The sequence below is a fragment of the Ranitomeya variabilis genome, chromosome 1 (genome assembly GCF_051348905.1).
Source record: "Ranitomeya variabilis isolate aRanVar5 chromosome 1, aRanVar5.hap1, whole genome shotgun sequence".
Classification (NCBI taxonomy): domain Eukaryota; kingdom Metazoa; phylum Chordata; class Amphibia; order Anura; family Dendrobatidae; genus Ranitomeya; species Ranitomeya variabilis.
This window is the reverse complement of record NC_135232.1, coordinates 865,955,132-865,969,187: the sequence shown is the minus strand read 5'-3', so window position 1 is coordinate 865,969,187 and position 14,056 is coordinate 865,955,132. Positions and strand designations below refer to the sequence as shown.

The following is a 14,056-nucleotide window of genomic DNA, read 5'->3' as shown; positions in this document are numbered from 1 at the left end:
TCTTCTAAGATCTCCGTAACCCTTAATTTTAACATAACCTTGCAGCAAAGGTTAATTATATCTGACCTGCAAATAAGTCATGAATCTAACCCCGACTTCCTCAGCAATCTGCCCTTAGTCAGAGGCTATTGACCAGGAAAAACCTTCTCAGATGTTCAAAAAGTCCCTCACTGTGGGAAAAGCCTCACTTCAATGCTATTTTCTGTCATGTGCATTTTATTAATGCTCGCTTATGTTTATGGAGACACTAGGAGCCATTTATTTATTTCTGCCATATAATATATATATCTTTATGTTAGAATCCTCCATTTAGTAGATTAGGTAATTACACTACGTTTTAAGCACTTGTTTATATGATATTATTTATTACATTTATCATTTTCATTTTTTTAAAGATGTTAGATTAGGTAATTACACTAAGTTTTAAGCACTTGTTTATATCATATTATTTATTACATTTATCATTTTCATTTTTTTAAAGATGTTTCATGCCCCTTATTGTACCCGAGAAAGTTTATATAAAAACGTATATGTTAATTATCCTAAATAGACATTTTAATGCTTTTTTACGTAAACTATTTGATTTTCTTAAGGTAGGATCACACAAATCATTGTATGCACATCTCAGAAAAACAGTCCGATTATGCTGATCAGACTCTGATTAGAGTTTGATCAGAGTGGCATCAGTTTTTCTTGGACGTGGAGTGAAAAAAAAAATGTTTCTTCACCTTGTCCATTCTGTTAGTCCATAAAAATCAGGCCGCACTCTGATGTCATCCGAGTGCACTCCAATTTTTTTCACAGATCCATAGACTTGCATTGCAGTTTTTGATCCGAATGTCCTCGATGTCATCAATTTACTTCATGGATCATTTAGTCAGAGGAAAAAAAAAATCGAACATGTGCATAGACGTATAGAATACCATAGGTATGCGTGCTATCTGTGAAAACCATGAATAGCACTCGCCCAAGAAAATCAGTCGTGTGCACGTGCCCTTACTGACATAATTGATGTGAGGTAAGGATTTTCAAGATATAGAAGCGCTAGTATGAAACCGGGTAGAGCATGAAACAATGAAAAGATCTTCACAGGTAATGATACATCTATAAAAGCAAAAGATCAGAATTGTTAGGATGTGGAAGTTTCGATGGCTGTGGATGTGGAAGAAAAGAAACTGGAAAAGCATGGAAGGCTTTGAACACATGTCAATGAAGAATGTTGAAAATCCCATGAAAAAATAAAAGAGTGGACCTTGATCGCATCTAGCTTCATGCTTATATACAATCAGCCTGGAGCTTCAAAACCCATAGAAATAAGGCTGAAGCCCCAAACTTAAGGACCTTGATAGCTCATTTTAATAACTTTGGGCAATGTGGCAAAAATTCCCTTTGTGTTACCTTTATTTTTAACTGGAGGCAGAGTAGGATGCAGATCTCTGTTACAAAAGTCTTCATCTGTACAACATTCGATGGACCTTCTTTGATGTGGAATAGGTGTGTCCTGGGGAAAAAAAATCAGAATTAACAATGCAACTGAGAAGATGTAGACATTTCACAATTAATGTTGAAGGGAACCCATCATCAGAAAAAAATGCTATCTACCTGCAGCCATAATAGTTGCCATCTAACTAGACAGTTTACTGCAGGGAGAAAATGAAGATGTATTCGCCCTGCAGCCACTGGCTTCCAGTCTTCAGTGCAGTGCTGACATAGCAAAAGTAACCACAAGTGATGGGCAGATTTATTCAAATGGTATTGAATTCTGCATGAATTTAACAATAATCCATATTCTCTGGAAAAATAATTTTTCTCATTTGCTCAGCGCAAATTCATTAAAATAAAATCCGCGCAACTTTGAATATCTGCAGATCTGTTCATCTCGTCACCAAGCTCTACACAGTGAGAGGACAGTATTCACACCACATGATCATAGAGTGGCACCTGCTCCACAGCGGGGGTGTAGGATATCACACAAAGATCAGTGGGCATGTGTACAGTGTTACACTGTGTAGAGAGCACTGCTGCTCATTGCCCTGGTGCTGGTCCAGTGACTGCAGCCAAACATCCATATAGACATCGGAATATGGAGATTGGTGCTACGGATACAGGTAAATGTGTTTCCAAACATGAATACATATGCTTATTTTTCATAAATGACTAATTAATGGAGGAATTTTGCTTCATTTAATCTGCTGCCAGTTCCTACCCTGCTAAGGCCACGTTCACTCGGCCAGTATTTTACATGAGTATTTGTAAGCCAAAACCAGGAGTGGGTGATAAATGCAGAAGTGGAGCATATGTTTCTATTATACTTTTCCTCTAATTGTTCCACTCCTGGTTTTGGCTACAAATACTGATGTAAAATGCTGACCAAATACTCAAAAGTGTGAACATGGCTTTAGGGAACTGTTTCAATCCCAAGATGAAATAATACAGACTAGAATTAAATAGCAACTTATACATTTCTTCTAATAAAAGATTTTTTGATTTTTTTATTTTTACAACCAAATGGGATAATGCCACCCCTCAGAGAAATCCTCTTCTTTCCCTTCCTGGACAGATCACGTATTCTCAAAATTCTCAATTTGTGGGAAAATTCTGTCTCTAGTGAATACAGATTTTCACATGACTTAAATAGGAGAAGACAGTTGGAGCTCATTAAGTTCCATGGAGAACTGTAATTTTTGTTTCAGGAAAACTTGTGACAGAATGTCGAAGCGTCATCAGCCTATATCAATAAAGTGAAAATTCTAGCCTATATCAATAAAGTGAAAATTCTTCACTGAATACAGATTTCACCCCTGAAATGAGCGTGAAAGATCAGTCTAGGAGGAGAAAGAAGCAGATTTCTCTGATAAGATATATTAGAAAATTGCTTAATTTCACTTGTGCTATTGATTTACGAAATAAAAATTACAACGGCAGTTAATTTTTATTTCATGGCTTTCGCTAACATCAGAAGCCTAATAAATGTGAGATACTGAAAGAGTAACTGGCTTTAATTTTTATTTCATAAATTAATAGTACACATGAAGATAAGAAATCATTGCAATATATCTTATGAGAGAAATCTGCTTCTTTCTCCTTCGGGAACTGATCAAACATTTTCAAAATTCTCAGTTCCTTGCTAAAATCTGTATTCTGTCATCTCCCATCTAATGTAACAATTTGTCTCTCCTGAATACAGATTTTATCCAGGAATTGAGAATTTTGAAAATGAAAGATCATTCCTGGAGGAGAAAGAAGCAGATTTCTCTGATAGGATATATTAAAAAGTTTCCTATTTTTACATGTACTATTGATTTATGAAATAAAAATGATGGTTACTCTTTAAGTACTGGATAATTTGCAATTACTGTAGAATAATATTAACCCCTTTCTGACATTAGACGTATAGGTACAATGAGCCCGCAACTTTCCCGTCACATGTCAACTGATTTTATGTCGGTATTTAACATGATCACGCCAGAAGAGCATCACAAACCCTGCCCATTGGTGCCAGTCTCACATGACCACGGGTCGCCGATGAGTTTGCATGACAACCCAGGGTGGGCAGGAGACCCCTGTGGTTGTCATTGCCGGATAACTATGAGCACTGCCCAGTGGCCGGGGCTCATAGCAGGTGATCATTTTAGCTACACACAGCAGGGCTGCAACCTGGCTCTGGGTAGCACAGGCGATCGGATGTGAAAAGTATACTATATGGCAAAACCAATGGTGTCACTCTAAAGTACAACTCGTCCTGCAAAAAACAAGCCCTACATACCCTTATTGACGGAAAAATAGAAAAGGTTATGGCTCTTTGGAAGAAGGGAGCAAAAAAAAGGGAACTCAACAACGGAGAAACACAAGGTGGTAAAGGGGTTAATGTCACTAAACGTCTTAAACAGATGACCTCGTGCCTTTGAACATATCATGAAGCATCACTACTAGCATATGTAAACCCAGTATTATGCTAATGGTGGAGATAATGACAGAAGCATGTGGAATGAAACCTCTAGAACAGACCGCCTTGCAGAAGACCTCACCTACACCAGATTTTCTGTGACACATTTCCAGTTCCCCATTAAACTATCCATCCCCATATTTTTACTATATACTATATATGTATGTACACTACCGTTTCAAAGTTTAGGGTCACTAAGAAATTTCCTTATTTTTGAAATAAAAGCACAGTTTTTTCCAATGAAGCCAACATTAAATGATTCAGAAATACACTCTATACATTGTTAATGTGGTAAATGACTATTCTAGCTGCAAACATCTGGATTGTAATGCGATATCTTCATAGGTGTATAGAGGCCCATTTCCAACAAACATCACTCCAGTGTTTTTATGGTACTTTGTGTTTGCTAACTGTGTAAGAAGGCTAATGGATGGTTAGAATACCCTTGAAAACCCTTGTGCAAGTATGTTAGCACAGCTGAAAACAGTTTGGCTGATTAGAGAACCTATAATCCTGACCTTCCTTTGAGCTAGTTGAGAATCTGGAGCATTACATTTGTTGGTACCATTAAACTCGCAAAATGGCCTAAAAAAATAACGTTCATGTGAAACTCGACAGTCTATTCTTGTTCTTACAAATGAAGGCTATTCCATGCAAGAAATTGCCAAGAAACTGAAGATTTCCTACAGCGGTGTGTACTACTCCCTTCAGAGGAGAGCACAAACAGGCTCTAACCAGAATAGAAAGAGAAGTGGGAGGCCCCGCTGCACAACGGAGCAGCAAGACAAGTACATTACAAGTACATCTGTAGTTTGAGAAATCGATGCCTCACAGGTCCTCAACTGGCAGCTTCATTAAATAGTACACACAAAACGCCAGTGTCAATGTCTACAGTGAAGAGGCGACTCCGGGATGCTGGCCTTCAGGGCAGAGTGGCAAAGAAAAAGTCATATCTAAGACTGGCTAATAAAAGGAAAAGAATAATATGGACAAAAGAGCACAGACATTGGATTAAGGAAGATTGGAAAAAGTGTTATGGACAGACGAATCCAAGTTTGAGGTGTTTGGATCACACAGAAGAACATTTGTGAGACGCAGGACAACTGAAAATATGCTGGAAGAGTGCCTGATGCCATCTTTCAAGTATGGTGGAGGTAATGTGATGGTCTGGGGTTGCTTTGGTGCTGGTAAAGTGGGAGATTTGTACAAGGTAAAAGGGATTTTGAATAAGGAAGGCTATCACTCCATTTTGCAATGCCATGCCATACCCTGTGGACAGCGCTTGATTGGAGCCAATTTCATCCTACAACAGTGTTTTGTGTTTTCTAATTTATTGTTGTGAGTTTTGTAATTTATTGAAACATTTTCTGATGTCCACTTGTGGGTGTCATGCCTCTAGATACAAAACAGTTGGTTATGATTTTACTATATTGTAATGTAATGTTTATGAGGCTATGAGCATTCCTCTGAAGACCACACATAGACAGTCATGCCTTAATATAAGCCATCTGGAAAATTAAAGGATGATACAACCGAGGGTGTGGGAAACAACACAAAAGGAACACTTTTAGCATAATCTATCACCCAGTGAATTAATAATTGTGCTGAAATACAATTAGGTCAAAAGTGCACATGATGCTTATTGTGAGTTGTGAATTGGGTGCCTTATATGAGCACATTCCTCAGGATGTCATGAGCACAGATGTCCTTATTATGTCCTACTATGATTAACTTCTTTTATACTAATGGCCAGAAACTTGTTGCTTGTCCCATTACAAGAAGAGTTTGAATCAAAGTTCCCAGATCTCCCCATTGTGTAAAAACCTTTCCATCACCAATGTGCAGCTGTGCAACAGAACGTCTCTTTGTCATCTGATCACTGATGCTACAGAGATCATATGGAAATGAGCCTTTAATAAGGAGCAAGAGAAACAATATCTACTCAGGGGTAGTTAAACACTGTAGGATGCCAATTTGGTTGCAAGGTATCTGTTTACTTAAGCATTACAGGTGGCAAGACAATGCCTAATAGAAGATGTCTTAGCAGGGAACAGAACAGTGCTGGCCATTGTACAGGGCCATCAACTTACTCTGCATTGAAAGTCTGAACCTTCTAATCCTAAACAGCCAGAGGTGATCACAGGAAGTCCAGATTCATCTTCTTCTATTATGGTGAAACAGTAACCATCCGTCCTGTAAAAATCCAATCATGGTTACTAACTTATCAATAATTCAGAATTAATACATGAAGTTAACTTTGCTACTAAGAAGGAACTATAGATACATAAACCACAAAAAGCCAGCTACTATAATGATTTACTGTTCTCTACATCCTATTGACTGTTCTTTTTGTCCTGAAGTACCTGCAGGGGTTGTGTTATATATTGTGTGTACTGTATCCTTGACCTCTTCATCCTTTCTGCTATTGAAAGTCACAGAACAGTGCTTTATTTTTTTTCCAGAAATCCCCTTTTGATTCATTAGACCACCATTCTGTATGCTTTGTAGTAAAAGGGCCTGGGGACCCTCCATAGAAAGAAACAAAAATGCAGCTGTGACTACTCCTATCTCTATAGGTATCCCACTGGGCTTTCATATGTATTGGGGTTTTTATGTAGATAGATACAAAACACAGCTTAACTACAAACAATTCATTAAACCATTGACTATTTAATGGTGTTAAACAATTTGGATTGATGGGTTACACCTACAGTAGATAAAAAAACAAAAATTGTTACATCAGTTTATCTTGGCCAGGCAACCATGGCATATTTCTTAACTTCTGACATAATGCAAGTATCCAGTACTACCAGTTCTGTGTACGTTTTATATGTGAACACAGCCCTCTTTGGTGGTCTTGGCAGAATTTCCGCACCGATTCCCTATGATCTCAGCTGTTTACGGTCTCACCTGTTAGCATACAACAAACAGATGGTCACTGTCTGGGATCTAAAAGTCAATGTGCCCAACAGGGTAACAATAAATGTCAGCTGTCAAGACACAACCTGTAGTTGCCTCTTTTAGCAGTGACATGGAATTGGAATGATCCGAGTTTCCATATGTGACTTCGCTTATTTGCTGGCAACGCTTCTTGGAAAACAAAGATCGTAAAATCAGCCACTTTACAGGTCATTACAGGAGCTTACAGCTGGAAAGCATGCTTAGCATGTGTGTAAGTAGATTCAGGGCAGGTTGTGCTATCACACTTCAAAGTCTGCATGGCTGAAGTATGATAGCATTCGGCTGCTGACAGAATATTCTAGGAGGCTTATTAGGGTAATATCGAGGGTGATACTGTGGGATGGAGTCATGTGCCCACTTCTGTCATTTACGAGTGATACATACCTTCTTCGGAGCAGGGAAACCCTAGTCAACCTATCTGTAGTTTCATGACATACAGTATCTACATGAAGTGTCATTTCCCACAGACTGAAAAAATCCCTTTGTGTAATGGGGTAACCCACCAACGCTTGCTGTGCAGCCCAATGATCCGTCTAGTTTAGTGGTGAGCAATTTCAGAGTCATATGGCTCAACAAGAATTAATCTGTCATTACAAAATATAAAGCTGCCAGAACATTTTAGATGGTTCAGCTCATTGTTTTGGGAGTAACTATCTCACCTGCCTCTCCCATACACAGGAGTGCTCACCCTGCTGAGCGCTCCTGTATTCTCATGAAAGAGCCGCTGGTATACTCCTTTGACAGCAGCTTATACCTGGAGAACAAAAGGATCGGTCATCCGTTATGGGACATGCAGGATCCTTAACTTCCCCAACAATTATCTGTCCAAATACCCCATAGTGTACATTTTAGACTCCCATACACTCTGGAGTGGTGCTCCTAATCTATATTCCTGGAACCAGACATTGTCTTCATCAGCATTGCTCTGATCGGTAGTCAGAAGTTTGTGACCTGACAGATCGCTGTCTGCTAGAGCGACCTGGAAGTCACAACTCAATGCAAGTCTATCAGATAAAGAACGAGACCAAAACGAGGCTCTCCTAGACGTACACTGAGAGCTTGGGACCGGTCCGTCAGAAGTTGCAATCACAGGATGGTGACACAGAACCAAAGCAGCGCTGGGAACAGCAGAAGATAGCGGCTGGTTAGTTGAAGACTAGGGACAAGAAACTTAGATTAGTAGCACCTCTCCAGCGAAGAAATAAATAAAGAAATGCTAGAGTGGTGCTAAGTCTACCAATATAAAATGTGTTCAAGTATTCGCCCACTGTTGAGTATATAATGTCTCAAAAAATGCAGAAAAGTTCTGTATAAACTAATTAATTATTTTGTATCCTTTAACATAATATTTAAATCTAGGAGGCTCTAGGAACTAGTTTTGGGGAATTTTTTTTGTATGCGAAATGGCACAATATGGCACCTTCCTCACCCAATTAGAAACATAAAATAATAGTTTTTGTTAATTCACAAACTGAAGGTTACTCCTTTTTATTGCACAGATTTGGGTACCCTGGTTGTTCTAATTGTGGGCAAAACCTTCTGCAGGCAGAACTACTGTTGGCATAGGCATGTGAGGAGAGATGATTTTTGTGTTTGCCCTTAAAATTAGAATGATGTGATCAATAGCGCCATTATGAATGTATTGTGAACGCATCTACTTTGTAGTACACTTCTTTTAAGAGTTTGCTCACACTAGCATATAAATCGTACTAGTGCAATCTGATAAAAAAAAAAAACAGATTGCACTCGGACCAATGTTATTCAATGAGGCAGTGCAGAGCTGCATATTTTTTTCACAGCTGTATTCGGCATGAGAAAATAATAGTGGCATGCTGCGCTTTCACTCCAAATTCGGGTGGGTGCAAGAAGGAAATTGGATGCCATATGGACCATCATTATATTAACCGACTTTTACTTCTACATTTCAATTCTGTAACATAGGAAACTGAAAATGATTCTATAAAAGAATACAATCCATATTTTTTATTCAGCAGTTTCCTGTACAGTTTCCTGTGCTACAGAAGTGCGTTTTTTCTCTCACATTTTCAGATTTTGGCATGAAAGCGCAGCATGCTGCCATTTTTTTTCTCATGCCAAATACAGTTGAGAAAAAAAATGTAGATTTTCACGGCCTCATTGAATAACCTTGGTCCATTTTATACGCACGTGTGAGTGAACCCTTAAACAGAATGGACATGTTCCTCTATAACAACTGCAGTGTGGAATTAAGTATCTAATAAAAACGCATGTACAGTTGAAACCAGAAGTTTACATACACTATATAAAAAGACACATATGCAGGGTTTTCTCAACATCAGACATGGTTATTAGGTTATTTAAGATTACCATAATTATTAATATTTGCCAAATGCAAGAATAATGAGGGAGAGAGAGAGAGAATGTTTTAAGGCATTTTTATTACTTACTGCAAAATAAAAAAGTTTACATACACTAAGATTACTATACCTTTAAACAATTCTGGACTGCCCATATGATGAAGTTATATGTTTGGAAGCTTCTGATAGTTTTTGCGGCACACCTGTGGATGTATTTTAATGCACACCTTAAACACACTGTGTTTTTGTGTAGCATCATGGGAAAGTCAATGGGAAAGAAATCAGCCAGGATATCAAGAAGAGAATTGTGGACTTGCACAAATCTGGCTCATCCTTGGGTACAATTTCAAGATACATGAAGGTGCCTCATTGATCTGTACAAATAATTATACGCAAGTACAAACAAGTTGGGAATGTCCAGCCATCATACCATCATACTGCTCAGGAAGGAGGTGGGTTCTGTGTCTCAGAGATGAACGTGCTTTGGTCCATCATGTGCATATCAACTCAAGGACAAAAATAAAAAGACCTTGTGAAGATGTTGTAGAATTGTTTTGCTGCAGGAGGGACTGGTGCATTTCACAAAATAGATGGCATCATGAGAAAAGAAGATTATGTGGCAATACTGAAGCAACATGTCAAGACATCAGCCAGGAAGTTAAAGCTTGGGTGGAAATGGGTCATCCAAATGGACAATGACCTGAAGCATACTGCCAAAATGGTAAAAAGTGGCTTAAGGATAACAAAGTCAATGTTTTGGAGTGGCCATCGCAAAGCTCTGATCTCAATCCAATTGAAAATTTATGGGCAAGCTGAAAAGGCAGGTGCGAGCAAGATGACTTACATACCTGGATCAGTGACACCAGTTTTGTTTGGAGGAATGGGACCAAATTCCAACCAACTTTTGTGAGAAGCTTGTGGAAGGATATCCCAAACATTTGACCCAAGTCATTCAGTTTAAGGGCAATGGTACCAAACACTAATGAAATGTATGTAAGCTCTTGAGTTTGCAGTAAGTAATAAAAAATGTCTTAAAACATCATCTCTCTCATTATTCTGGCATTTGGCTAATATTAATAATTATGGTAATCCTAATTGACCTAAAACGGGAAAGGTTTATTCTGATTTCATGTCAGATATTGAGAAAAACATGCAAATGTGTCTTTTTATATAGTGTATTGTGCTTTACATGTCCAAGGAAGAAATAAGACAAGTTATTTATTTTTATTCTTTTAAGCTCTCTATAACCTTGTCCCCAATATTCCTTTATATACAGTATCTATCTATCTGTTTAACAGCCTCTGAAAAAGTTTCCCCAGCAGTGATCCACTGACTGAATTACGTCACAGGCAAATTAATTTGGCAAGGCATGCATTTCCCATTGAGGTGGCAGAGACAGATTACACCTGTGGTGAAGAAAAGTCTGTGAAACAGACCCATAAAACATTTGAAGCTTAAAATAAGTATTTCTTCACCTTTGAATTAAGGACATCACCACAGACGTAACAGCATCTGCCTTACCACAACACAGGTAGATAAATGAGTAGTCCAGTTTATCCAATCTAGCACCCCGGTTGTGTAACACTGCCAGAAAATGAATCACATTAAATGACCATTTTATAGTCATCTAACAAACTAGGGAAAGTGGATTCATTAACACATCCCATACCATTACTGGAAACTATTGGGAAACATGTATACAATAAGGCAACACGTGATGACAAATAATGTCTCTAGTACTGTACGCGTACATTCATTGTGCTATTAGAGGAGTGTCGGATGTGACATTGCATTGTTATGGATTACTGACATATGGTCAAAAGGTGTATTAGAGTAGCTCGACCCAGCTCTCGTAAAATGTTATATTAGTAAGTCCATTTTACCAAGACTGCCACATTACATATATTAAGCATGAAACTTCCTAAGAACTGAAACTGCAGAAAAGGTAAAGTCTATGGCACCCATTCATCAAGTCCAGTGTTTTTCTCACACGCCCCTTCATTAATCTGAAGAGAGTGGTGTACGACTTCATGCCCCATGCCAAAAATCTTACTCCAGTTAGAGACTGGAGTGAGATTTCTGGCATAGGAAATGCCACAACATCATGTATTAGCAAAGCTGTAACATCATGGCCCTGCCATGCCTCAGTTCCATCTATTTTGGTGATTTGGGGAGAAACTGGTATTAAAATGGCAAAAAATTTTAATGACTCAAAGTTGCGACAAACTTTGTATCTTTTCAAAGCTTTTTCACAACTTTTTCAGTTGAAAAGCTCTGATGAATCGGGGACCAAGGCCCTAAGGCCTCCTTTCATCTAGAAGATTTCATCAGGATTCTGATGTACAACTGCTTGAAATGCTGTTAAGTTTTTGTGCAACTTAAAAGGTACACAATAATTTAACAATCTTTGGCATTTTTATGCCAGTTCCAACCAGCTCTGCTAACTTTTAGAAAAGTGGGGAGAGTTTGGGCTGGATGGGGCATAGCCAAGCACAATCAATAAAATACATCATAATTTACCACAAAAGTGTTACAAATTTTGACAAAAAATGTAATCCAGTCCCCGATTGCCATACATTTCTGATAGTGGTGCACAAAAAGATGCGCCAAATTCAGAAGCACAAACCTTCTAATGAGTTTGGAGCATCTTATTCCAGACATTACTACATTAAGACTGGTGTAGAAAAAGCCAGTTTAAATGAATCGGGGCCTAAGAGGCTTGTAAGTGTTAAGCAAGTGCAGAACTGACCCTGAAGAACAAGGCAATGTTATCTGGCAATGATACATGAACATGTTACCAGTATAGAAGACACCTGTCCAAACACTCAATCAATCACACTACAACCTATCCACAATGGCCAAGACCACATAGCTGTCTAAAGACACCAGGGACAAAATTGGAGACCTGCACAAGGCTGGGATGGGCTACAGGACAATAGGCCAGCAGCTTGGTGAGAAGGAAGCAACAGTTAATAGAAAATGGTGGAAACACAAGATGACTGTCAATCTTCCTCGGTCTGGGGCTCCATGCAGGATCTCACCTCACAGGGTAAGGATGATTCTGAGAAAAGTCAGGAATCAGCCCAGAACTACACGGGAGGACATGTTCAATGACCTGAAGAGAGCTGGGACCACAGTGTCAAACATTACTGTTAGTAATACACTATGCAGTTGTGGATTAAAATCCTGCAGGACACGCCAGTTCACCCTGCTCAAGCTAGCACATGTTTACGCCCATTTGAAGTTCACCAATTACCATCTAGATGACCCAGAAGAGGCATGGGAGAAGGTCATGTGGTCAGATGAGCCTAAAATAGAACTATTTGGTAACAACTCCACTCGCCGTGCTTGAAGAGGAATGATGAGTACAACCCCAAGAACACAGTCCCAACCATGAAGCATGATGGGGGAAACATCATACTTTGGGGTTGCTTTTCTGAAAAGGGGACATAATTACTGTACCATATTAAAGGAAGGATGGATGGGGTCATGTATCGCGAGATTTTGGCCAACAAATGTCTTCCCTCAGTAAGAGCATTAAAGATGGATCATTGCTGGGTCTTTCTGCATGACATTGACCCAAAAGACATAGCCAGGACAACTAAGTAGTGGCTCAGTAAGAAGCATTTCACGGTCCTTGAGTGGCCTAGCCAGTCTCTAGACCTGAACCCAAAAGAAAATCTTTGGAGGGAGCTGATACTCAATGCTGCCCTTTGACAGCCCCAAAACCTGAAAGATCTGGAGAAGATCTGTATGGAGGAGTGGGCCAAAATACCTGCTGCATTGTGTGCAAACTTTGTAAAGAGCTACAGGAAACTCCTGACCTCTGTAATTGCAAACAAAGGTTTCTGTACCAAATATTAAGCTCTGTTTTTCTATTGTATCAAATACTTATTTCATGCACTAAAATGCAAATTAATGAAGTAAAAATAATAAAATGTGATTTTCTGGACTTTTTTTAAGATTCTGTCTCTCACAGTTGCAGTGTACCTACGATAAAAAATTACAGACCTTTCCATTCTTTGTAGGTGGGAAAACTTGCAAAATCGGCAGTGCATCAAATACTTATTTTTCCCACTGTATATCTTGAAATCCCAATAAATGAAATAAAAAGAGTATGAAGTTTACATAAGTGCACTGTTTCTGCATGGTGCCACCAGTAGTACATACAGTATGTATACAGTGACTTACATGCAGCAGAGTCAGAAGAAGGGGATATGGGCATACTCTACCTTCTGGCATAGATGCATGGCTTGAGAATTCACTTTGCCATTTCTAAAAAAGATACATCACTTTTCCTCTCTGTCTATATTTTTATATCCAACAATAATCCTATTCGAAACAATCTTTCAAGTTTTCTCCATTAATAATGATGTTAACACCCTGTAAAACACTGTGAGAATTTTCTATTTGGTATTAGGGTAGGTTTCCACATGGCACAGATCACTAGAGACAGACTAAAGCCAGACTTGGCTGATATCCCAGAGTATTGAAACTCTGCTTTTCTAAGGCAACTGAAGTTACAATACCAACACGGCCCGGCCCGTTCCATGATGAGCACTAACATTGGCTGCATTCAACCTGATTTACAACTCCATTAAAAGATGACTGATAATAACGGGATCGTTAATTAAGTGATGAAAGACCAGGTAATATGCAGTAGAAAAAATAGGATCATCACCTCCAGCCAAAGATATTACAATTACAGATTGGGCTGTACAGACAAAACACATTAGGTTGGGTTCAAATAGCATTTGTCATTACGTTCAGTGGCTCCGTTGGGGTTGATGTTCGACTACGTCTTGCTGCCCAC

At 38.8% G+C, this 14,056-nt stretch overlaps 1 protein-coding gene across 5 annotated transcripts in view; it reads right to left on the bottom strand.

Moving 5' to 3' along the window:
• Positions 1-14,056, bottom strand: part of BMPR1B (bone morphogenetic protein receptor type 1B) — a 739,804-nt gene that overhangs the window by 41,665 nt on the left and 684,083 nt on the right. For all 5 annotated transcript variants that reach the window (XM_077277365.1, XM_077277348.1, XM_077277373.1 and 2 more), the window contains 2 exons: positions 6,037-6,139; positions 1,399-1,501 (listed from right to left, as the gene is read on the bottom strand). In XM_077277365.1, coding sequence (XP_077133480.1) covers positions 1,399-1,501; positions 6,037-6,139 — 206 coding nt within the window. The remainder of the gene's footprint in view (positions 1-1,398; positions 1,502-6,036; positions 6,140-14,056) is intronic.